A 25,702-nucleotide genomic window follows, 5' to 3' on the forward strand; every position below is an offset into this window, starting at 1 on the left:
TTTACTTTGTGTCAGGTGCAGGGAACTTGTTGCTCTCTGGATGTTGGATTACAGTTGCCATCCTTCTAGTTACAAGTAGGTAGCCATGTTCGTCTGCCATAGTCGAAACAAAAAAAAAAAAAAATCCTTCTAGTAGCACCTTAGAGACCAACTAAGTTTGTTGTTGGTATGAGCTTTCGTGTGCATGCACACTTCTTCAGATACACTGAAACAGAAGTCACCAGACCCTTATATATAGTGAGAGGGTGGGGAGGGGTATTACTCAGAAGGGTGGTGGGAATGGGTGACTGGCTGATAGGTGTGGTAAACCTGTTGACGACTGTTAACGACTGCAATTGGTCTTAGAGGAAAAAGCAAAGGGTGAGGTGGCTAAAAATAGCTTTATCATGTATAATGAGATAAGAATCCAATGTCTCTATTCAGACCAGGTCTCTCTCTTTCCAGTCTGTTTCTGAAATTCTTTTGTAATAAGACAGCTACTTTTGAGATCTCCTGGGAGATTGAAGTGTTCTCCTACTGGTTTTTCTGTCTTGTGATTCCTGATACCAGATTTATGTCCATTTATCCTTTGGCGTAGGGTTTGACCATCCTTGACAGGAGTTGGAGGCTAAAAGCTTGAGTTCTCCCCATACCTGTTCAATATAGTGCCTATATGGTATACCATGGGTGAGATCCACCATCACATCACCAGACATACCAGAATCCCCCACTCTTTTCTCCCACCGCCACCACCACATTCTTTATAAAAGAATATAAAATGTGGCATTGTTACGCAACACTCGGGTCAGTAATAGGCCAAATCAGGAATGCACAAGAGTTGGAGAAGATTGACAGTAAAGGTTAAAGGTTATATGCTGCTGGGTTTAGTAATTCTTCCATCCTATGTTGGAGGTTTGCAGTGTTTGGGACATTCATGTTCTGAAGAGCAGCCTGAAACAAGTTGATTTACTACAGCCGTGCTAGAGGAGAAGCATAAATAAAACTGATCTACTGAAGAACGTGGTAGTGTAGGAAAGTACGTAGGAAATGTAGTGTAGGAAAGAATACAGCTGAAAGGTCAATGGCAAAATAAGGTTTTGAAGCTTGTTGAATGTGGCAGAAGTAACACCAACTGGGGGGTGAATATTTCATGATGAAATTCACTAGACTCAGTGGCTGGATTAATATTACAAGAGTATGCCTATAATTGAGTTCCAGAAAGACATCTACTTCTGCTTCATTGACTATGCAAAAGCCTTTGACTGTGTCGACCACAGCAAGCTATGTCAAGTTCTTAAAGAAATGGGAGTGCCTGATCACCTCATCTGTCTCCTGAGAAATCTCTATGTGGGACAAGAAGCTACAGTTAGAACTGGATATGGAACAACTGATTGGTTCAAAATTGGGAAAGGAGTACGACAAGGCTGTATATTGTCTCCCTGCTTATTTAACTTATATGCAGAATTCATCATGCGAAAGGCTGGGCTGGATGAATCCCAAGCCGGAATTAAGATCGCCGGAAGAAATATCAACAACCTCAGATATGCAGATGACACAACCTTGATGGCAGAAAGTGAGGAGGAATTAAAGAACCTTTTATTGAGGGTGAAAGAGGAGAGCGCAAAATATGGCCTGAAGCTCAACATCAAAAAAACGAAGATCATGGCCACTGGTCCCATCACCTCCTGGCAAATAGAAGGGGAAGAAATGGAGGCAGTGAGAGATTTTACTTTCTTGGGCTCCATGATCATGGCAGATGGTGACAGCAGTCACGAAATTAAAAGATGCCTGCTTCTTGGGAGAAAAGCAATGACAAACCTAGACAGCATCTTAAAAAGTAGAGACATCACTTTGCCAACAAAGGTCCGTATAGTAAAAGCTATGGTTTTCCCAGTAGTGATGTATGGAAGTGAGAGCTGGACCATAAAGAAGGCTGATCGCTGAAGAATTGATGCTTTTGAATTATGGTGCTGGAGGAGACTCTTGAGAGTCCCATGGACTGCCAGAAGATCAAACGTATCCATTCTTAAGGAAATCAGCCCTGAGTGCTCACTGGAAGGGCAGATCGTGAAGCTGAGGCTCCAATACTTTGGCCACCTCATGAGAAGAGAAAACTCCCTGGAAAAGACCCTGATGTTGTGAAAGATGGAGGGCACAAGGAGAAGGGGACGACAGAGGATGAGATGGTTGGATGGTGTTCTTGAAGCTACCAGCATGAGTTTGATCAAACTGCGGGAGGCCGTGGAGGACAGAAGTGCCTGGCGCGTGCTCTGGTCCATGGGGTCACGAAGAGTCGGACATGACTAAACAACTAAACAACAACATGCCTATAATTTAGGTTATACTTATAATCATAGCATAGATTTGATAGATCTTAAGTATTGCCAGTTTATTTTTTACATATGAGGGGTAACATAAAACGCATCAAATATGGATTACCTTGTTCAAAGCTTGAAAACTATCCAGGATTCTCATTCTTAAAGAATGTTCTGGAATATAATGCTGCACCCAAGGAATGGGCATATATTTTGACTCTAAGATGGCAGACCCTCTCTGTTCCACCTCTTATGTTTTTATATTTATATCACCTTTCATGGTATATAGTATAGCCGACAGTTTGTCAGACTGTATTTTCCATTTTCATATAACAGAAATTTCAAAGTAAAGGTAGAAATAGGTAAGCAGCTGTTTGCTTCTATTTGCAAGAAGTATGACCAAGTATCCTTCCAGACTTCTTCTGGTTGATCTAGCAAATCTTAATCCAGGAGCAGCTAATCTTTGTCCCTCCAGATGTTGGCAAACTAACTCTTATTGACCATGCTTGCTGGGGCTGATTAGATGCAATATCTGGATGGCCACAGGTTAGCTCCCCTCCTTGGACAAAAACATTTAGAGTGGTATTTCTGGCACTTATTTAACACTCCTACCAATAGTATGCTGAAACCACAGACGTTTAACTGCAGACACTTAAAATCAACCTGCAACAAGCGTAAAAGTGCTTTGGGGATTGATTGGCAATAACGAGCAAGGTCAAGGAGCAAAGACATGGATTGTTAAAAAATAATAAGGCACAGTTAAAGGGGGATTTAAAGAGGGAAGAGAGTGGGTGACCTACACCAGATTAACAACAGGCAGAGGTTAGGGAAAGACTTTGAATATGGATAATTAAGGTGGGGAAATCCATTCAGGCATTTTCCTGAACATGCAAGGTCCAAGACAGATGGTTTAAGGGCCACACACAAGCCGTCTCTCCAATATCACCGAGCTCTTTAAACCATCACAGATACAGCACAAAGGAGGGCTTCTAAGCATCTGTATGCATACAATGGCCCAGTCTGCATGCAGCACTAAGGCAAACCATGCCAAAGCATGTGTGCAGCTATCAGCAGGCTAAACCAGGGCTTGCTTCACCTTTCCCATGGTCCTCCTACTGCACGTTACCAACAGCTGAGCCCTGGTTTGGCTTAGTGCAAGCCTAGGTAATCCAAGAACAAACCTTGGTTACAGCTTTGGTCTGGCATTAAAGCCCAGGTTCAGACAGACCATGGTTTAGCTCCAAGTAGTATGATAGCAGAACTGGCGGAAGATCAAATCAGTAGTGTTCTCTCTCTTAATCACTGTTATTAGCAGATAAATCTGTTATTTTTTCACGTGTTCATGCAAGATTGTACACATTGGGGCTGCCCACATTTTGTCTTCAACAGTTCTTGGAGGGGCCACTATGCTCATACAGCTGAGCAAAGCAATAGACTCATTTAACAAGGTACAAACATATCAGAACCTACAGTATATATATGAAGGTTTATACAGTCCACTCCCTCTTTTGAGGGCATTTGTGTTCCCATACTCATTTACCTGTTGCTTAAACTTGTGCTCTAGTCAACTTGTGACTACACTACTGCAACTTTCTCTTGTAGACTTTTCCTCCCATGTCATTTCCCCAAATATATATCTAAATATATAACACGTACACAGATTTATCCTCTCACCCTAATGCGGCCCTGTATCATACATAACATGACATTTTGAAGTGAATCGTTTCTATGCTGTGAAGCATGCATAACTGGAAATTCAGAACTTCATTGCACAGAGACACAGCCAACTAGAAAAATAAATCAATTGCAGTATTAAGAGCAAATGAGACAAACTGTATTTTTCAAGTTCTGTTTACACTTCAGTACATTATGAAAAGACTTCAGAATCACTGTAGATTACCTTTTACATACTCGGGGGGGGGGGGAATCAACACTTTCACATATAGTCATGATTTTTATTTATTTATGCACAATTATTTTGGTTTACATGGACAGCCCCTCCCCCAACAATGCCTGAGAGCAGGTAATTGTGTCAAATCATTTTGGAATGCTAACTTTTGACATGGACATTTGCGTAGGGTCAACATAAGTGTATTAAATTTTGGCAGCTTGTCAAGGACTATCTTTTCAAAAGGCAACAGCAATATATGACAGGGCATACTACTTGCTGAGAATACCAAAGCCCTTCTAGTTCTTCCAATTCTTATATAAATTCAGTTTAAACAAAATATCCTTAATCAAAAACCATATGAAAAGGAAACAAGATAATTTAACTTTAAAAGAAGCATTAAACATGGATTGCTTTCCTTATTAGTGTAAAAAAGGGGGAGTATTTGCCATAAGAACATTCTGGTTATGACAAGTTAAAGATAGATGAAAATCTGGTTTAACATTCCTAATAGGGATATAAACACATTTTATGCAATTATCTTTTGTAAAAGTTGGTAGCCAAGCCAGGATTCAAGTTGAATTCTCCTAAGTACCCCAAATTTCTTGCTTAAGAGAAAGGAACAGATACCAACTTTTTGTTAGTCTACTTCCACTTTAAGTCACATATTAGTGCTATATGATCTGAAGGGTGTGAAACGCTTGGTAAGGCCTGATGTGTGGTTACTTCTTCATGACTTGGCAGTGGAATTACTTGTTCAACCTCTAAAGCATTTGCATCAATGAAAATGTAGTCCAAACATCCATGAAAGCCTCCAACGTAATTAGTATAAGCTGGTTCTCCACAAGCACTTTTCAGTCTGAATGGATGGGCTAAAGACATTGTGCACCGCTGCTCTTCTCCATTTGAGCCCCAATCCTCATGCTCTTCAGCAATGCTGCCACAACTGATGAAACTATATGCTCCACTTGATGGTGTGCTATTAAAATCCCCACAGAATATGACAGGAGTAGAAGGATATATGTCATGTGTTACATGCCTAATATGAGACAATGCTATTGCAGCTTGGATTAGACGGATGTTCCCACCTAAGGACAAAATAAAAACAAGGACCTATTTTTAACCTTCAGGTTTAAAGTCATTTCAATCAATAACACTTAAAATTCAGCTTAAGTCATTCAACATCCACCCCAAACCGTCTTGAGGAATTTTTATCACCACTTACAAATGCAAGCCATTTCAAAAAAGCCAAGGGTGTGTCAGGAGTACCTTGGTTCTCGAACTTAATCTGTGCTGGGAGTCTGTTCGACTCCTGAAACCGTTCAAAAACCAAGGCGCAGCTTCCATTTGGCTGCAGGAGCTTCCTGTACTCAGTCAGAAGCTGCATCGGCTTCCAAAAAACGTTTGCAAACCGGAACACTTACTTCCGGGTTTGTGGCGTTCGGGAGCAGATTTGTTTGACAACTAAGCCATTCGGGAACCAAGGTACCACTGTATTTCTTTTCCTTTGGAATTACACACATTTGTCCAGCTATTAGGCTAGGAAGCATTTTCCTTATTGAGACTACTCAGGATGTCAGTTCAGTCAACAGCTCTCCTGGAAGGATTCACACATTGCATATGTATTACTGCTTGATAACCCCAAGACCCACTATGTGGAGCTGCCCGTGCATCTGAGCTGGAAACTGCAACTAATGCAGCAGCTGTTCACAGGAGAGTGTTGCACTGGTTGCCAGATTGCTACTGGGCCACAGTCAAGGTTCTTGTGCTAGTTCACAAAGCCCTAAACAACTTGGGCTCTTAGTACTGTGACCACTGAGATCCTCTGATTGGACACTTCTGGCGGTTCCCCACATCAGGAATCATTCCTGCCTACTTTTATACGTCTCCAGAAAAATATGTTATTCAGACAGGTCTTTGAAACATGGATTCTACCCCACCCCCCAGCTTTTACTGATGGCGTTGTAATTTTGTTTGTTGTTTAACACATGCTGTATTTTTTATGAAAATGTGGCCTAGAAATACTGAAATACATAAATATACTGAATTTATAACCCACCCCAGGGCCCAAAATATACCATAGAATGGTTCATAGTATTGTTAACAGAATTACCTTTTGGGTGCCAGTATAGGTGGGTGTTGGCAACACAAATCTTTCTTGAAGAATCGTTTGTAGACTGAAGAACAGAAACCTACAAGTAACATGGAAATTACGGTAAGCCAGAAAGTACTGTAAGCTGGCAACGTGCCTCTATCTTGTGGGCATTCAGCTTTACACATGTGGTGATAGATGGATGGATGGATGGATGGATAGATAGATAGCAGATGGAAAGGGGGCAGGGTTCCAGGAAAAATGACTTGGGCAACCTCATCCACCATTGAACCCAATGGATTTTTACTACAGTATACATGATTTTCGCTTTAGGTGTGAACCCTGGCACATAACTCCTGCATAAGTTGCAGGCTTACTGTATTTTAAAACTGACTTCTTATAACAATTCTGTGCTAATAAAACTACTGGCCTAAAATTATAGATGTGATGTGTGGGTCTCTCATTCACCCCACCCCCACTGTCAACCAGCTGGACCGAACTAAGCTTACTCTACTCCCCTTTCTTTATATCCTGGCATCCATTTCCAAGCCATGTTCTGTTTACAAGTAATGTTTGAAACTCCCATTGTTCTCGGAGCATTTTGCGACTGGGAATTTCATTAGTACGAGCAGTTTCCAAGCTCTGGGTGCAGTACCACAACTAAGATTTCAGTTTAAAACGGCAGAGTGGAAGGAAAGGAGGACCCTTTTCTGCCTCCCCACTTCTGGCTACTCTTTGAAGAGTGGAGAAGAGACCCTCTTAAGAATATTAGGGGAATGGGCAGAGGAAGGCCTAGACCATGTGAAAAATCAACGTAATATTTTAGCCGCAGTTCATTCATTTTCAGCACTGTATTCTTGTTATAAAAAAGCGCACCCAGACATTTTGTTGTTGCACCCATAACCTAGGTTTAAGGTACCGTTTAGTTCCTAGTTTTCATATCTCAGTTTCTAACACTGCTTACAAGTATTAAGTGGAACTCCATTTGGAATTGCTAGCTGTAACTCCAGCCTAGCAATCCTTCATTTGACATCAAAGGTGTAGAGCAGGAATAGGGAACCCTCTGGCCCTTGACCCCCAGAGGTTGCTGAACTACAACTCCCAACATTCCTGACCATTTGGCTCTGCTGGCTGAGTGGATGGAATTGGAGTCAAACAGCATGTGGAGGGCTATAGGTTCCCTACTTCTGCTCTAGAGGAAAAGAGGCACTAAGACAACAATGCAATGTCTGCTTGGGGATTTAAGATACATGACTGATGGTCTATTTCTGATGGTTTTTTAAAAAACAAACAAAGTTCTGCTCATACCTAGCCATGGACCAGGGGTGGGGAACTTTCTATTCCCTTATGGGCAACCATCTGGAGGCTGAATGCCTGAGATGGGCTGGGCAAGAAGTAAAAGAAAGCGGCCAGAGCAATGGATGTGACTCTTACTATTATGCAGAGGGTACATTTTTGACACACACAAGAATCAAAGGTTTCCATATCCCCTCCCCCAACATAGAAATCTCCACTCAAGGGATGCAAGAGGCATTGCTACAATTCAGACAACATTCCAGCAAGACAAAAGGACCTGAAGGGGGCCTGGAACAGGACCACTGAAGTGTGTGGCCTGGGAAGAGTACTGAGGGGAGAGCAGTTGGCCCCAAAGCAATGGGATGTAAAGGGAAGCAGCCTGGTGCACCTTTAAGAGAGAGACAGCTTTGAAAAAGGTGTACCTATTCAATTTTTGCATGAAAAGCACAGGAAGCCTGCCTTTCTCTCGATCTGGTCCCCTTACTTAGCTTAGAGCCAACTTCCACCATTCCCTATCCCCCTAACCCCCTCTCCCTTTAACTTCTACCTGCAACACAGAGGACCGCTGGTGCACTTTTTCCTGCACCTCCGGATAGGGGGCCAGCTTCTCTCGCAGTTCTTTGTGCAGGGGATCCTCGAGGAGCGCCTGGTTCAAGGCGATGTCGTGCTGGCTGAGGAGGCTGAACTTGTCCCTTCGGTAGAAAGTGGCCAGGCCCTCGTGCTGCTTCTCCTTGATCTTGAAGAGGCCCTCCAGGCCGAAGGCGTCCAGCGCGGGGCCCAGGCTGTCGGCGAAGACGGACTTGTCCACCTCCTGCAGGCAGATGATGTCGGCGCTGTAGCCGGCCAGCTCCTTCTTCAGCAGGTTCTGCCGGTAGTCGAGCTCCAGCGAGTAGGGCGCGCAGTACGGGTACAGCACGGTCCGCGAGAGCTCCGTCTGCGCGTAGACGTCGGCCAGGACGTTGTAGGTGACGGTGCGGATGAGGCCCGGCCCGGTCACTTTCTTGGTGTACAGGTGGCGCGCGTCGAAAGTGCAGGCGCCCGGCCCGGCCTCCACGGGGCCGCTGCTCTCCACCTCGCGGGGCAGCCCGTAGCGCCGCTGCCCGTTGCCCGGCGTGCAGACCAGCTTGAGGCGCAGCCCGATGTGCGCGTTGCTGGGCGTGAAGACCCGCTCGGCGCCGCCCGGAGCCTCCACCCAGCCGCCCGGAGCTTCTCCCCCGGCGGCAGCAGCGGCAGCCGCCGTCCCCACGGCCGGCTCGGCCTTCTGCTCCTGGTACCAGCGGAAGAGGCAGTCGCGGGGCGAGCCGAACTCGGCGCGCAGCTTGGGGCAGACGGGGAAGCCGGCCAGCAGCGAGCGCGGCAGCTGCAGCTCAGTCAGCGCCGGCGGGTTGCGCTCCACGCGGTAGCGGGCCTCCCCGATCTGCAGCACGGCGCCGTCCTGCCAGGCCTCGGCGTTGGGCACGTCCTCGGCCACGGCCTCGCCGTCCTGGGAGAAGAGGCAGACGGCGGGCGGCGGCGGCGGCGGCACGGCAGCCTCGGCCTCGGCCCGCGCCTTCTTGCTCTTCTTGGCCGCCTTGGCGTGGCCTTTGCCGGCGTTGTTGGCGATGCGCGCCAGCGCCCGGCCCAGCGGCTCCGCCTGGTCGCGCTGCATGTGCCGGGCGCTGCCGTCGCCCAGCACGAAGGACACGCTCAGCTTAGGCTCGGCCGGCACGCAGCGCACCACGGCCCGCTCCATGGCGGGCAGCGCGCCGCTGGCGGGGCCCGAACCGCTCGGCCGCGGCTGCGGCGGCCGCCGCCTCCTCAGGCCGGGAAGGGCTCTCAGCGTGCCGCGGAGCAGGCGCCACATGAACTCGCAGCCGCCACGCGAGCACCATTCGCGCCGCTCTGCCCTGCGCCTCCCGGTCTCGCTCTCCGGCTCTCCTCCGTTGCCAGGCAGGACTCAGCCACTTTGGCTGCCCCGCCCCGCAAGGGATGATGGGAAAAGCCGGGGCGAGAGGCGAGGAGGGCCGGAGCAGGAAACGCGAGGCCTGCTGGGAAATTGTGTCCACGCCTCCTTTTAAAACGGTGGGGGGGACCGGGAGCGTGGAGGGAGAGGAACCCGGAAGTTGGTAACCTGTGAATCTATCAATAAATCTTATGCGGGGGGTTGGAGTAGAACAAGCTGGAAGTGCCTGATCGTTATTTCCCAGATCTCATCTTACGTATTTCGCAATTACAGTGGTACCTCGGGGTACATACGCTTCAGGTTACAGACTCTGCTAACCCAGAAATAGTGCTTCAGGTTAAGAACTTTGCTTCAGGATGAGAACAGAAATCGTGCTCCAGCGGCGCGGCGGCAGCGGGAGGCCCCATTAGCTAAAGTGGTGCTTCAGGTTAAGAACAGTTTCAGGTTAAGAACAGACCTCCGGAACGAATTAAGTACTTAACCCGAGGTACCACTGTATATTGACTAAGGTTGGACTTGCCACAGAACGCTGCAGCCGTTTTTTATCAGCCGACGCTCCATGCTAGCTGAGCATGCCCTTTTCTGCGGGGGGGGGGGATGTCCTCCCATTTAAGGGATTTTTGTCTCTTTTTTTGTTCTGTTACAATTCTTGGGGGTCCCGCCTCCAGTCCTGCTAAGACTTACCACTTTCTGTGTGGTGGTAGTTCTCTATTAGTATATGCAGGTCGGATGTACTGTACAGTCAAATGTAGCCGTGTGCAGCGTTCAGGCTTCTCTCAAGCCTGCTGATACTCCCCTTTTGTGCATGGGTAATGTCATTTTGGCTACCTAAGGAATGACACAACCTAAACATCTGAACCAGAGTGAATGGGGGAACATTTCAACTTCCCTGAACACTGTTAAGGGGCCTTAAAATGGTTATCCTGGGGGGGGGGGGGGAGAGAGAATTTTTCATTGCATTACTGTACAGCTTTACATTGCAATACATAAAGAGTTTCAGTGGGTTAAATTGAGAAATAGTTCTTGCGTGACTTAGAAATGCCTGGATGTTATCAACAACTGTTTCGTGAATTAGAATACAGTGGTGCCTCACAAGACGAAATTAATCCGTTCTGCGAGCCTCTTCGTCTAGTGGTTTTTTCGTCTTGCGAAGCAACCCTATTAGCGGATTAGCGGTTTAGCGGCTATTAAAGGCTTAGCGGCTATTAAAGGCTTAGCGGCTATTAAAGGCTTAGCGGCTATTAAAGGCTTAGCGGATTAGCGGCTAAAAGGCTATTAGCGGCTATTAAAGGCTTAGCGGATTAGCGGCTAAAAGGCTATTAGCGGCTTAGCGGTTTAGATAAGGGGGGGAAAGCGAAAAAAAATCGGAACACTTGCAAGACGTTTTCGTCTTGCGATAGGGAAAATCGTCTTGCGAAGCAGCTCAAAAACGGAAAACCCTTTCGTCTAGCGGGTTTTCCGTCTTGCGAGGCATTCGTCTTGCGGGGCACCACTGTACAGTAATAGAATTGGTTCTGGTCCATGGGGTCATGAAGAGTCGGACATGACTAAACAACTAAACAACAACAATAGAATTGTAGATTTGGAAGGGACCACCAGGGTCATCCAGTCCAACCCTTGCAATGCAGGAATCTCTTGCCCAATGTGGGGCTCGAACCACAACCCTAAGAGTCCCATGCTCTACCAAGTCTTAATTATGTAATTAACACTGTCTGTACTTTTCTGCACTTTATTTCTTCTCACCCCCAGCAGTATAGCAAGGCACCCAGGGCTTGCGTGTGACCCTTGAGTGTCTGCACCACCCACAGGCGTGGGGCGCCCTTCCTGGGTGTTTTTCTGGCACTGTGCCCTGCGCTGCTTTTTCCAGCAGTGCTTGGTCCGCTGGAGGGTGGCCATGGCTGAGCGGGAGGCGACAGCTGAGGCGCCTGCAGGCCCACAGTTGGGCCACCCTCTGGAAGCTGCTGCCCAGTGCGGACCACCCTTAACTGTTCACCCCACTGTTTATTTATTTTGATTTATTTAACCAGATAAAATACATTGCTCAATCAAAAAACCCAAAAGTTTTATATAAAATGTTAATTTAAAAATACTGATAAAATCAATGGACTTGATTGAGAACAAGCAGATATAATTAAGAACAAGCAGATATAATAAAATTATCAAAATATAGATAAAATCAACCATTTTCTTGGTAGACTTACCTAAACAAATGTAATTTTAGCAGATATGAACAACAATAGAATGAAGTGGCCCCCGTAGTATGAATCGGTGTATGATTTTCCTCCCCACAACCATTCATGACTCAAGATAGCAATTCATACGGCTAGAAGTAGACTAGTCCATGAAAGATTATGCCCTCACCAGTGTGTTTGTCTTTACGGTGCTTCAGGTTAACATGACTACCATTCTGGCCTTCTCTGTTGGATTGGACCAAAGGCCTATATAGCTCAGCCTTAAGGTACCACAGTCTCCCCCCAGATCCCTATTGGAAGCCAACAAGCACTGAAATAAAATAATAGACAAAAGCAGAAGGGGCCCCACTAATCTGTTTTAGAATGCTGTTGAAAAGGCCTTCTCTTTCATTCCCACCCACTACATCTCTGTTGACAGGGGAACAAGAAGGGTATCTGAAACTGAGCAAAGGTCATGAGCAGTTTCATGTGAGATTGGGGGAGGTAGTTCTTGATATGCACTGATTCAACACCAGGTTGAGACAGTGCCTTGGGTTTAGCTTGAAAACAAACTGGAAATGAATTAAACTGATTCACAAACAGCACAATATGGTATTTCCTGCTAAGCCCAGAAAAAAACCTCCAGCCACACCATTCTGAAGTGGTTAAAGCTATGGACTGTCTTCAAGGACAGCACAATCTAAAGTGCATCCAGCTTGGAAGCGATTGAGGTTGCAATCCTGTTTACACACCTACCTCCTACATTTGAGGAGACACGTGTATGATTCTACTGTAAAGTCTGGATGCAGGCCTATCAGTTCATTCGAACAGTTTGCAGCAAACCTCCACAGTTCTGCATGTCAGAAATGTTATGTGGCATTGGGCCATATGATAGAAGCAGTGTTTTTTTATTAAATCCTATGACAAACAGCATTCTGTAACCTGTATATAAAGTACTTGTACAAAATATGAAAAAGCATGATCCAGGGCAGAAAACCTTGTTTGTGTGCCATCCAAGGTGATCGTGAAAGGAACTGTAGTTCAGCGGCAAAGCACACACCTTGCACACATAAAGTCCTGGGTTCAAACCGTGGTATCTGCCAGTAGGGTTTGGGAAAGGCTGAAACTCTGCGTGGCCACTGCCCACAGTATAAGGGACCTTGCTATGTTCCTATGAAGACTTGGCTTCCCTCTGATTTGAACCAGCATCTCTGATAGCAGGTGAAGCTATACCAAGTCTACCTCTGAGCAGGTGTAGGGTGCATTTCCTATACACTATGAAGTAAATGCAGGCACTCGGGTGGTTGAAGGATTGGTTTTGGGGCCAAAGCAGCATGGCTGAACCCAGCCACCCCTTTTATCAGGCATAGGCAAACTTGGCCCTCCAGATGTTTTGAGACTACAATTCCCATCATCCCTGACCACTGGTCCTGTTAGCAAGGGATGGTGGGAGTTGTAGTCCCAAAACATCTAAAGGGCCGAGTTTGCCTATGCCTGGCTTTAATCATAATTGCGATTGTGATTATAAAGGGAGCGTCAACAGTTCGCTTCATCAAACCACGTCGTCTTCCAGCGCCCCTTTCTCCGGCAGCTCCGCTCAGCCTCCGGCTCCCCCTGTCGGGAGCCTTCCCTTGCTGCGCCCTGCGGGCTCCATTATTCAGAGCCGGATTCCAGCGCCCGCTCGCGAAGGAGCCTGGGGGAAATGGCCGGCCTCCTGTCGCCATAGCAACCTAGGCGTTGTTGACAACGCACTGCTGCTGCCGCCGGCGACGAACCGCGAAGCGTGTGTGGAGCTCGTCGTCGCCGCCGCAGCTCAAGCCCGTTCCTGTCTCCCCCAAAAAGGGCAGCAGACCCTCCGCCGCCCGCCACACTTTCGCCCTTCTTGCGGGGCTCCCGCGCTGAGAAAGGTAAGCAGCCGGGAGGCGAGCAAGGCCGGAAGTCAGACCGGCAGTTCTTTATCGGCCAGGGGGCGGGGAGCCTTGGCACCACCAGCAAGTTGTGTTGTTTTGTTTTGTTTTGTTTTGTTTTGTTTTGTTTTGTTTTGTTTTGTTTTGTTTTACATATGCATGCTGCCCTTCATCTGTCCATCTCAGGGCAATTCACATACAAAGCATAAAAAGACAAGATAAAAATTCAAAATACATAATAAAAACTAGAACAGAACGAAACAAGAACCTTCTTGTTTATGAAACCCTCCTGGGTTTCATAAAACGAGATGAGCTGCTCAAAAGCAGCATTCCTTTACCTCCAGCAACCCCACACATGCTGCGGAAGAGAAAAACACTGCTCACAAGGTGATGCTGGTGCTAACTATTCAAGACGTGCCATGGCACTGACTGAGAAGAGGTTCTGGAACAAAATCCCAGTGCAGATTTTACACGGACAGGGCTAGACAGAGGCACTTTTGCTTTCTCCACCCCACCCACCATAGCAGCTGCTCTTTTGTCTTCACAGCCTCTGCAGAGGACTTGAAAAGTGACTGGACTTACATTGGTCTATCTGGCAAGCTTAGTGCTGCTTAAAGTGATTTGTTCTCCAGGACTGCAGATGAGAGCCTTTCCAAACCCTACATAAATATACCAGGGGTTGACCCTGTGGCCTTCAGTGAGCTACAAGATACTACCCAATCCTATGCATGGTTTCTGCTTGGAAGTAAGTTCCACTAAACCTGCAATCCTGTGCATGCTTACTTCAGAGTAAGCCACATTGAATACAGATGAATTTACTTGCAAATAAATACATATAAAATTGGGCTTGTAAACAAGCCTTTGGGAAAGGACAGTTCTATCCACATCAAGCTCAGCTCCCTCATATTACATTAGTTGGCACAAGATTTCAGTCCTAAATGCACAGTGCCTTATTATGCATGCTTAACTGGGAGTAAGCACTGTTGAACAGAAAATCACACTGCCATCTAGCAGAGCTGTTCTGAAAAGTGAAGGGCTCTTGTCATTAGCCCCAGTCAATGGCAGACTGGATCACTTGCACACAAGTATGCAAGGCATTTTGAGGATAAAATTGCTTATCTCTGTGCTGAGATGGACCCTAGAGTAAATATAACAAGTCCAGGGAAGGTGTACAATTCGCTGGCTGGTCTAGTTTTATAGGCTCAGTTTCAGCTTTTGGATTCTGAGCATGTGGACAAAACACACAGTGGTATGGAGTATCATGTGCTCTCTGGACCCTTTTCCTATGTGACTTGGGTGAACAAGCCAGAAGAGGTTGCCTGAATAGGTCTGATGTGTGATGAATGCATTGCTGCAGAAGAAGTTGGTGCCTGCCACTCTGAAGGAGGCAGTGGTGCAACCACTGCTTAAAAAACCCAAATTAGACCTGGAGGTTTGCAACAACAACTTCCTGGTTGCAAATATCCCCTTCTTAGGAAAAGTGGTCAAGCGGGTGGTGGCAGTGCATCTCCAGGCAGAGGTGTAGCTGGGGGGGGCAGGGGGTGGAGGGCACTGGGCCCCACACTGTGGGGGGCGGCACTTACTGTGGGGCCTGCAGCGCACCTGAGCCATGCAACTCTCCTGGGAGTGATGTGGTGGCTTGGGCGCCTGTAGGCTCTGCTCTGCTCGAAATGGCAGTAGGGGGCTTTACGTTTGCCTGCTGCCTCCCCCTCAGCCACCCTACAACTGAGGGGGAGGGGGAAGACAGAGTCCTTGGAAGCTCCGTGTAGTGCATCCTGTCCTGGCTTGCCCCACCCTATGGGCGGCTTGCCCCACCCCAGGGAACAGGACATTCTCCACCCTGGGCACTTGAGCGGCTAGCTACGCCGCTATCTCCAGGTACTCCAGGAAACAGTTTATGTAACTCAATTCCATTCTGGGTTCAGGCCTGGTTTGGGAGAAGAATCAGCCTTGGTTGCTGTGATAGATGATCTTTATTGGGAAAGAGACAGGGAGAGAGTGTTCCTGTTGGTTCCCCTCGATCTCTCAGCTGCTTTTGATACCATCAGCCATGGTATCTGTGAGTAGGGAGCTGTGACACAAGAGTGCTGTACTCTACTACAGGGTCACTAACACAAAGTGACATTTGGTAATACCTGCTTGACCCCTTAGGGTCTTTTGGGCTGTGGAGTACCATGGGGTTCTATTTTGGCTCCAATGCTGTTTAACATTTCTATGAAGCCATTGGGAGTGGTCATTAGAGATCTCTGAGATGTCATCAGCATGTTGATGATACTCAGCCCTGTATCTCTGTACCCATTGAATCAGGTAAGTCTGTGCAGCTGTTGGACCAGTGCTTGGATGCGGGGTGTGGAGTGGGTGCTGGATAAATTAAAATGGAATCCAGAAAAGATAGGGTTCTGTGGGTAGGTAGTTCCCAGGAGTTGGGGAGGTTGGCAGTTCTGGATACAGTTGCATTCCAGAGGTGCAGAGGAACAGGTACATAAACTGTAGGTGCTCTTAGAGCCATCATCATAATTGGATGCTCAAATTCAAGTGCAGTTTAATCATATGAACATTATTTCCTTGTTATTTTAGATGTCAGCTCCAGGAAAATCTTCACGCTCCCCTGATGATGATGACGACGACGCGTGGAATGTTCAGCTGCCACCTATAGCTTTGCCCTCCACATCTCAGGGTTTGACAGAAAAACAAAAAAAACTAATGCGATACCGAAGAGTCAAGGAACAGCAGAAGATGCTTAATCAGATCATGTAATATTCCTGTCTCTTTTTCTTAGGTATTATATGTGGTGTTGTCAGTCTAAGACATAAGCAGGGCCATACTGAGTATCCCTACACTCACCTCCAGTGACAAGCAGTCCCTCCCCCAGCATCAGATTATAGAGCGTGAGCATCTGCAGAGAGATGGCCTTAGCGCATAGAGTTGTAAGTGTGAAGGCCCCTTTCATGCAAAAGTTTGTGCTGTATACATGGCCATTGAGGGGAAGAGTTACTCAGTGCAGAGGGGGTGCTACTGCTTGTGACCCTGTTCCCCTCTTGTGTGTTGGTTTTTACACATGGGTATGGTACCTGAACAGAGCTATTATGAAAGGACAAGAGTTCTCACATCACTCACTGTATCCTTTATCAAGTGGAAAGTTCTATGCGATGAGGATGGCTCCCATCCATGCCTTGAATTACTCTGCTGCCAGGAGGATGCTAACATTTCAACCAGCCACTGGTGCTGTGCTTCTAACTGCTGCTAGCTGTGCAGACATTGGCAGTTGAAAATGTGTATATCCACATTGTGAAAAGCTTTACTTGCTGATTTTTGTACATCATGATTCAATTTAATATTTCTATCCCGCTTTTCCAACAAAAAATGTTGTTCTCAAAGCGGCTCACAATAATCATAAACGCATTTAAAAAAGACATTGTGGTAACTATACTATCAAACACAATAACATATAAATAAAGCAAACAACTTTATTTAATGATAAAAGCAAAAGAACAGACCAGGACAATTTTTATTTCCTAATCAGTTGGCAGCGTTACTAACCAGCCAGTTATGCTGCTTGGAGCAGCTTCACCTTGGAGCAGCTTCACCTTGTTATCAACAGTTATCAACCCACACTTCATACTGCTAGTATGGTGTCTTCAAATCATTTGTGCCTAGATCACCTTCAGATTGGACTACTGTAATTCACTCTGCATGTTGTGCGAAGCCATTATTGCCATATCTGATGGGCTCAGCAAACTTTTTCAGCAGGGGGCCGGTCCGCTGTCCCTCAGACCTTGGGGGTCGGACTATATTTTTTTTTGGGGGGGGGAACGAATGAGTACCTATGCCCCACAAATAACCCAGAGATGCATTTTAAATAAAAGAACACATTCTACTCATGTAAAAACACGCTGATTCCCAGACTATCTGCAGGTCAGATTTAGAAGGCGATTGGGCCAGATCCTGCCCCTGGGCCTTAGTTTGCCTACCCATGGATTAGATGATCCATCTTGCCCTGGAAAAAAACCCTCCCCCTGATTCCATATAAGATTAGGACTTGTGAAAAGTTGTTGTCTGTTGAACATCAAGAGTGATCTTTGTTCTTTACAATATAAAGATTCTAATTTAAAACTTTCTAGTGTAGGTTATTTAGAGAATAGACTCTTTGTTTAGTTTTATTCTTTGTTAACTTCCCCCTTGTTCCTTATTTCTCCATCCTTAACCTCAGTAAAGCTTCTTAAACTGATATTTTGAAATCAGTGACTGGGGAGTTACTTGGTAACTGTCTCTTCCAAGATTGAAAATTCACCAGCAGCTCTTGGAGTTTTGTTTTGTTTTTTGCTCAGGAGGCAGAGTAGATTGAGAGGTGATAGCAGATGTGTAAGCTGGAGTGTTACAGCTTGGTATTGCCTTCAAGCCAGTTGAGCATGTTTGTAGCACCTTCCCCATGCATGTGTTCCCCATGCATTTGGTTCAACATCTGAGTGCCTTCTTCATGTGCTACCAATAACTGAAGTGCAGTTGCTATACAATAGAAGCATGGCATTTTTAGTAGTCGTGTCAGCTTTATGGAGTGTCCTTCAGGAATGCACACCTCCCCCAAACCTCAGGGAAAACAAGTATAATTTTACTACTTTGTAGTTTGATATTTTTTATTCTGGTGGTGTGGTTGCTGACCTTGAGCCAGACATACTGGAGAGTGAAGTCAAATGGGCCTTAGAAAGCACTGCAAATAACAAGGCCAGTGGAAGTGATGGTATTCCAGCTGAACTATTAAAATTTTTAAAAGATGATGCTGTTAAGGTGCTACACTCAATATGCCAGCAAGTTTGGAAAACTCAGCAGTGGCCAGAGGATTGGAGAAGATCAGTCTACATCCCAATCCCAAAGAAGGGCAGTGCCAAAGAATGCTCAAACTACCGCACAATTGCACTCATTTTACACGCTAGCAAGGTTATGCTTAAAATTCTACAAGGAAGGCTCAAGCAGTATGTGGACCAAGAACTCCCAGAAGTGCAAGCTGGATTTAGAAGAGGCAGAGGAACCAGAGACCAAATTGCAAACATGCGCTGGATTATGGAGAAAGCTAGAGAGTTCCAGAAAGACATCTACTTCTGCTTCATTGACTATGCAAAAGCCTTTGACTGTGTTGACCACAGCAAACTATGGCAAGTTCTTAAGGAAATGGGAGTGCCTGATCACCTCATCTGTCTCCTGAGAAATTTCTATGTGGTACAAGAAGCCACAGTTAGAACTGGATATGGAACAACTGATTGGTTCAAAATCGGGAAAGGAGTACGGCAAGGCTGTATATTGTCTCCCTGCTTATTTAACTTATACGCAGAATTCATCATGCGAAAGGCTGGGCTGGATGAATCCCAAGACGGAATTAAGATTGCTGGAAGAAATATCAACAACCTCAGATATGCAGATGACACAACCTTGATGGCAGAAATTGAGGAGGAATTAAAGAACCTTTTAATGAGGGTGAAAGTGGAGAGCGCAAAATATGGTCTGAAGCTCAACATAAAAAAAACCAAGATCATGGCCACTGGACCCATCACCTCCTGGCAAATAGAAGGGGAAGAAATGGAGGCAGTGAGAGATTTTACTTTCTTGGGCTCCATGATCACTGCAGATGGTGACAGCAGTCACGAAATTAAAAGACGCCTGCTCCTTGGGAGAAAGGTGATGGCAAACCTAGACAGCATCTTAAAAAGCAGAGACACCACCTTGCCAACAAAGGTCCGTATAGTTAAAGCCATGGTTTTCCCAGTAGTGATGTATGGAAGTGAGAGCTGGACCATAAAGAAGGCTGATCACTGAAGAATTGATACTTTTGAATTATGGTGCTGGAGGAGACTCTTGAGAGTCCCATGGACTGCAAGAAGATCAAATGCATCCATTCTTAAGGAAATTAGCCTTGAGTGCTCACTGGAAGGACAGATCATGAAGCTGAGGCTTCAATACTTTGGCCACCTCATGAGAAGAGAAGACTCACTGGAAAAGACCCTGATGCTGGGAAAGATTGAGGGCACAAGGAGAAGGGGACGACAGAGGACGAGATGGTTGGACAATGTTCTCAAAGCTACAAACATGAGTCTGACCAAACTGCGGGAGACAGTGGAAGACAGAAGTGCCTGGCGTGCTCTGGTTCATGGGGTCACGAAGAGTCGGACACGACTAAACGACTAAACAGCAACATACCACCCTTCATCCAAGAATCACAGGGCAGTTTACAGTATAAAAACCTCAAAAATACATGATATACTAACAATACCCCCCTCCCAATTTAAAAGGCCATAGGTTGTTTAATTAGCCACAGCTCACTGCAGATATAATAGGTTATATCTTTTTATAATAACATTAATAAAAATATAATAATCAAGCTGTTTAAAGTAGTGGCCTACTACACTATGGGACACAACATTTAGCCAATCAGCATTGTGTAAATTCAGATTCTACTCCAGTAAATAAAGATTTTCCTGGTCCTGGGGAAGATGGATACATGTGTGTTACAAGTCCGGTGAGTATACTTCCGTAGCAGGCTAACTACCAAAATGATAAAAATAAAAAAAATATTCTTCCAGTAGCACCTTAAAGACCAACTAAGTTAGTTCTTGGTATGAGCTTGGTATGAGCTCATACCAAGAACTAACTTAGTTGGTCTTTAAGGTGCTACTGGAAGAAATTTTTTTTATTTTGACTATGGCAGACCAACACGGCTACCTATCTACTACTGGTACCAAAATGATGTACATCAATACATATACATTTTGTTACAGTCAAATGTATGTTTCAAACGTTTCAATTTAGGGTAGTAAACAGACACCAGAGGTACTCCAGGGAATTTAGAATACTGAGCTATTGCCTTCTGTTGCCTGATTGTTGTATGAATCATTAACTTTATTGGATTAGGATCTTACCCGAAAGTAAGTTCTACAAAGATACACTGAGAAAATATGGACAACATAATGAATTACTATCTAACCTGGCCCACCTTTACATAATTTCGTTTGATTATTGCTGAGTGCCTATATGCTGATGGAATAATTGTGGAAGGGGAGAGACAAAAGACTAAGGGACCATTTCTTTTGCTGTATCTTGTATTTCTGTTCGAATCATTGTTTACAGTTTTCAGATTTAACTGAAAATTTTACTTCAGAGTTAAAGAGGCCCAAAGAGAGTATGAAGACGCCACAGATGAATTTATTAGAAGAGAAGCCCCATCTCCTATTCCACAATTGCCTTTAACTGTACGTTTCTCATTTATTGAATAATTTCTTTGGGTTCTGTTGTTATTGTTAGATTATTGAAACACAATATGTGTGGTGGGCAGGCACAGTGTATTAATGACTTACTGTCCTCTTGAACACAACCCAGCCTCGCCCCTTCCTTTGTCTTGGAAAATCCCCATTGCAGGCCTGCATTAAGAACCTTGCCAAGGAGTTGGTTCTAAAAGCTGTTTTCCCTCATAATAACCAGCCAGATTTTCTGGTTTATCATGATTTACTGTGAGTTAGCAGCATGCTAACCTGGTTGTTCCCATGCACCTGCATGGAACCGGAATTCTGTAGTAAAGTTTCATCAAACACATAATCCACAAAGATTTTTGGTATATCTAAGACCTACGCTCATGTTGCATCTTTGGGAGGAGGACAGAGTTACACGCAAAGCACACATTGCCTCAGCCACTGTTCAGAGTAATTAGATTATGTTCATGGGCATAGCTGGGGGCAGATGCCCCCCTTAAATCAAGTAAATAAATAAAAATATTTAACTAAAAGTAGAAAATGTAGAAAGATTTTGACAGATTTTTCTGAGCACTTGCGATCAAAAGGAAGTAATTTGAAATAATTGTTGTTGAGACATTTCATTCCGAATCTGCTAGACGGAGCCAGACAGAGGATGATGACAGGTGGGTGTCCTGCCCCCCCCCAAATCCTGGCTGCCGCCCCCCCCCCAACAAAAATCCTAGCTACGTCCATGGTTAAGTTCAAAATTCCTGTCACCTCCAGAAAAGCAGAAGATTCTACTTAAGCCAAAGAGGGATCTAGAGACTCAAGCAAAAATATGATGGATTCATACTTGCAAAAACAGTGTCATTTGCTAATGCCCTCACTGCTAATGTTGTGTTTTGATAAAAGGATTGTGCATCTGTACTCAGTACTAGTTGTCTCTGTGTGTACTGCGCTTTTTGGTAGGTATTCCTGGCCTCTGAGTATTGTGTTTGTGTCCGTTGTGCAAGTGGACTAGTGTCCAGTTTATGGAATTGCACTTGATTGATAGAGATGGTTTTGATCCTAAATGCTTCCCTTCGCTTTCTCATAATAATGTGTAACAAAGTTACTACAGGTTAGATTTGTAGTAATTTCAGGACCCTAACTGGCCCCCTCTTTTAGGATAGATCTCTGCAAATCTGCTTCCCTTGCCCTTTCCATTTTTCTCACCCTAGTAAATTTATTTGGATCCCTGGGTACGATTCAATTAAGTTGTGTTCATGGAATGAGGTCCACTCACACAACAGGGCTCCCCCACACTCTGCTCCCTGTATGCCCTCTGAACCCCCTAAATCTGCTTTGGATGCTTTGGGCAACCCACCAAACAGATTTCAAGGGAGGCATGGGGAGGAAAAGGGGTGAAGTCTCGTTGCATGATCAGACCTCATTTCATGCATGCATGTTGAATTCTGCCCCATCTCTTTGCAGAACTGTACTAGTTGAATGAGCTACACTATTGTAAACTTAAGATAGTGTGAAACAGGGAGCTTAGAGGCAAGGAAGTGTTTAATAGGAAAGTAGTTGGCTCACTTTCCTGCCTTGAGTGAGAGATCAGCGTTCTTTATTGTTTCCTGTCTTAGTAGGAAGTTGTGTCTTGAACTGGTACAAAAAGTTTATATAAAGCAAAATCCTAGAAAAACCCATGCATATACTTTGGTCATTATGAATATTTTAATTATCAAAAGTGTTCACGGGCATATGTGTTTCAAGAATAACATTTAGCTTTTAAAAACTCATGCATAGCCATCAATAGGTTGTATTGGAGGCAAATGGTGTTTCAGTCAGCACCAGAGAAGCTTACAGTTGCTGATGATTCTCAGCCCCTATTGACATCAGCAGCCCTTACGTGTATTGCATCTACCAACCAGCCAGGAAGTGCTCAGTAGCCTGGTGCTGAATGAAATGACCTCTCCCAGCAGTTATCAGTAAAAACATGCTTACCCTCACTGGGTGCCACTGCAAACAAATGATTTCTTGTTCTATTTTGTGATTATTTCTTGATTTATATAACATATTTTTGTTGCATTTCCCCCACAGATGAACAGTGAGCAGAAACAAATAAGAGTAAGTGTTGTTTTTTTAACTTGTTGCAAGATTCTGATAGATTCTTTCTAAAGAGTGTGTACATAAGGAATTAGAAATTATGTAAATATGTCCAATATCTAGTTGCTGATCTCTATATGGAGAAGTAATGTAGGCCTGGTTTGCAGGTCACAGTAAGCCAAACTATGGTTTACTGGGACCATGTGAACAACTGAGCTGCTTTTCCCCTCCCTAGTATTCTTTACTCATGCACTGTGTGCTGAGCTAAACCAATATAATTTATGCTGTTTTGTATTCTAGGTGTTAGATTATATAGTCAAGCAACGTTTACTTTTTTACTTTTTTGCTAATACATTTTTTGCATTTAACTGAAAGAAAGTTGCCTAATTTCCTTAATAACTGATCTGGTCATGTCAACCAGATTGTGTTCATGATCATTTCATTGTCATTGTCATTTCATTTTCATTGTCATGTCATTTCAGAACAACTATCTCTTTTTGAAGAATTGTGTTGAAAGTAATCCAGTAGTGCCTATTCAGCAAGAGTGGTTAGATTCCATGCTCACTTTGGTACCTGATAATCTAATGGAAGGCAAGGGCAGAATGAAATTGGTGGAGGAGCTCTTAGCTGAGATAACAAATGATTATGAAATGAGCATGAAGAGATACATGGGTGAGTTCCACTAGCAATATTGTCTCATGTCTATACAAGTTATATTCCACCTTATGTTTATGTTGATACTGCAAAACATCCCTTAGCAAGTTATTTTCCCCATATATACCTACAAATGCTTTTGTAGAACATAAAGCATATTTTATAGCTGGTATTTTATTTTAGAGGAGCAGTAATGTAAATCAAACAATAATAGCTTTCAGCTACATAAAATCTTGACAAAAGAGGTACCAAAAACTACATTAATTTTTGTCTTTATGACGTTTTCTGCATTCTAATTTTCTTCAAAGCATGCTTTTATTTTTGTTCTTCGTAATTGTTGGTATTTGCATAGCACATCACATACATCACCTCAGTACAGTAGCACCTCTGCTAATGTTACCGTCGGGTAACATAAACTTTGGATTTTGAAAGCGGCAAACCTGGAAGTGTTTCACCGCGTGTACATGCTCAGAAGCACTCTACCGCACCGCGCACATGCGCAGAAGCGGTCCCTCTGATTGCAGAAACCTCAGGATCCGACCGGAGCCCCGGAACGGATCCTGTCCTCAACCGGAGGTACCACTGTAGTGCTGTCAACAACTGTAGTAATTTTTTTTTTTAACTTTTATATCCTGCCTTTCCTTCAATGACCCCAAGGCAGTGCACATAGTTCTCATTCCCATCTTACAATGACCCTGAGAAGTATTTTAGTCTGAGAGATAGTGAGTCCATGGCCACCCAGGGAAGTTCATAGTCCAGCATTCTAAATAACTTGCATCTTAAGCAAGTGTTTGGTTCTGGGGATCCACATGTAAATGCATGCTTACCTGGCTTTGAGAAGGAGGTATGAGGGTTCTGGCAGTGTTCTAGAGCCATGTCCCCACTCAATTCACCAACCCTGGTAAGCAGGCGCCAGGCTTTGGGGAGAAGCCACGAGAACTCTAGGACACTGCCAGAGCCCTCACGCTTCCTGCCCAAAGCCTGGTGCCTGCCTTACCCAGCTTTAGCAAGGAAGAATTAGTGCTCTGACAGCATCCCAGAGCACTCACTTACCCCTTCCCAAAGCCGGGTAAGCCTTTGATCGCAGCTCTGCATGAGTGGGTTTGGGAATAAATAAATGGAGAGTAGGTTTCTTCCACTCTTCATTTATTTATTCCCCACCCCTCGTACCTGCGCAGAGCTGTGATCACGTAAGATAGCTCAGTTGGTAGAGCATGAGACTCTTCATCTCAGGATCATGGGTTTGAGCCCCACATTGGGAAAAAGATTCCTGTATTGGAGGGGGTTGGACTAGATGACCCTCATGGTCCCTTCCAACTGTACGATTCTATGATTTAGTGATTCTAAGGTGCGAGTTACCTGTACTACACCACTGCCATTATTATCGTCCCTATATTGTAGGTGGGGGCTGAGGCTAAGAGATGGTGGTTTACCTGCTTGTGGGTTTTCCAGGGGTATTTGGATGACCCCTGTTGGGAACAGGATACAAGTGAGTTCATAGTTAAGGCAAGACTTGAGCTTGGGATTTTATAGTCTCCACACTGCTGTCAGACTAGTGTTCGACCGAGTGACTCCTCCGGTCTATTCCTCTGACGATGATTAACAACCTGAGCCTTTGATAAGGCTCCAAGCATGTTCCCCCATTACGCAGAGTATCCAGCACAGGGAAGGACGAGATAGTATGAGCTACATGGCTAAAGAGTTTTATTTCTCGCTACGCAGACAGAAAAGAAACATCCTCTCTCTGTGAGAGCAGAGAGCAACTGAACAACAAAGAAACAGGAAACCAGTAACATCACATCCGTCTCCTGTCTTCCGTGAGACTTCCAACAGTCTGGAATGTCTCTGGAATGCAAAAGAGTCTTGTGATTCCAAGAGCACTGCACAGTGGCAACACACAGAAACCAACATCTGTACCCTTACTTGACACATGTCAATATGTTGTTTTTTAAAAAAATCAAAATCTCTGTTTACTTAACAAATGTGCTAATATAAAATGTAAAAGCTGTTTTCCCGTAGTACCTGAGGGAACACATTAAAAAATGTAAGTCCTGTTGATTTGGTTAGTAGGAAATTTTAAAAAATGAGGTAGCATTCTTTAAAATAATGTTTCCTAATTTATAATATTGTTACTCCCTTCAGTTGTATAAATG

General features: G+C 44.8%; 2 protein-coding genes across 3 annotated transcripts in view; one reads left to right on the top strand and one right to left on the bottom strand.

Moving 5' to 3' along the window:
- Positions 1-4,106: 4,106 nt before the first annotated feature.
- On the bottom strand, positions 4,107-9,537 carry PDE12 (phosphodiesterase 12). The gene is made up of 3 exons (XM_081184182.1): positions 8,118-9,537; positions 6,296-6,374; positions 4,107-5,270 (listed from the first exon to the last, which is right to left on the bottom strand). The coding sequence occupies exons 1-3, from the start codon at positions 9,411-9,413 to the stop codon at positions 4,828-4,830; spliced, it is 1,818 nt and encodes a 605-aa protein (XP_081040308.1). The 5' UTR covers positions 9,414-9,537; the 3' UTR covers positions 4,107-4,827.
- A 3,613-nt stretch (positions 9,538-13,150) lies between these two features.
- The window catches only part of DNAH12 (dynein axonemal heavy chain 12), a 104,599-nt gene continuing 92,047 nt past the window's right edge, over positions 13,151-25,702 (top strand). For both annotated transcript variants that reach the window (XM_081183904.1, XM_081183905.1), the window contains exons 1-5: positions 13,151-13,590; positions 16,168-16,343; positions 20,738-20,828; positions 22,890-22,916; positions 23,378-23,567. In XM_081183904.1, the coding sequence (XP_081040030.1) occupies positions 13,174-13,590; positions 16,168-16,343; positions 20,738-20,828; positions 22,890-22,916; positions 23,378-23,567 (901 nt within the window). In that variant the 5' untranslated portion in view covers positions 13,151-13,173. The remainder of the gene's footprint in view (positions 13,591-16,167; positions 16,344-20,737; positions 20,829-22,889; positions 22,917-23,377; positions 23,568-25,702) is intronic.

Source organism: Podarcis bocagei (genome assembly GCF_964188305.1).
Source record: "Podarcis bocagei genome assembly, chromosome: 2".
NCBI classification, from domain to species: domain Eukaryota; kingdom Metazoa; phylum Chordata; class Lepidosauria; order Squamata; family Lacertidae; genus Podarcis; species Podarcis bocagei.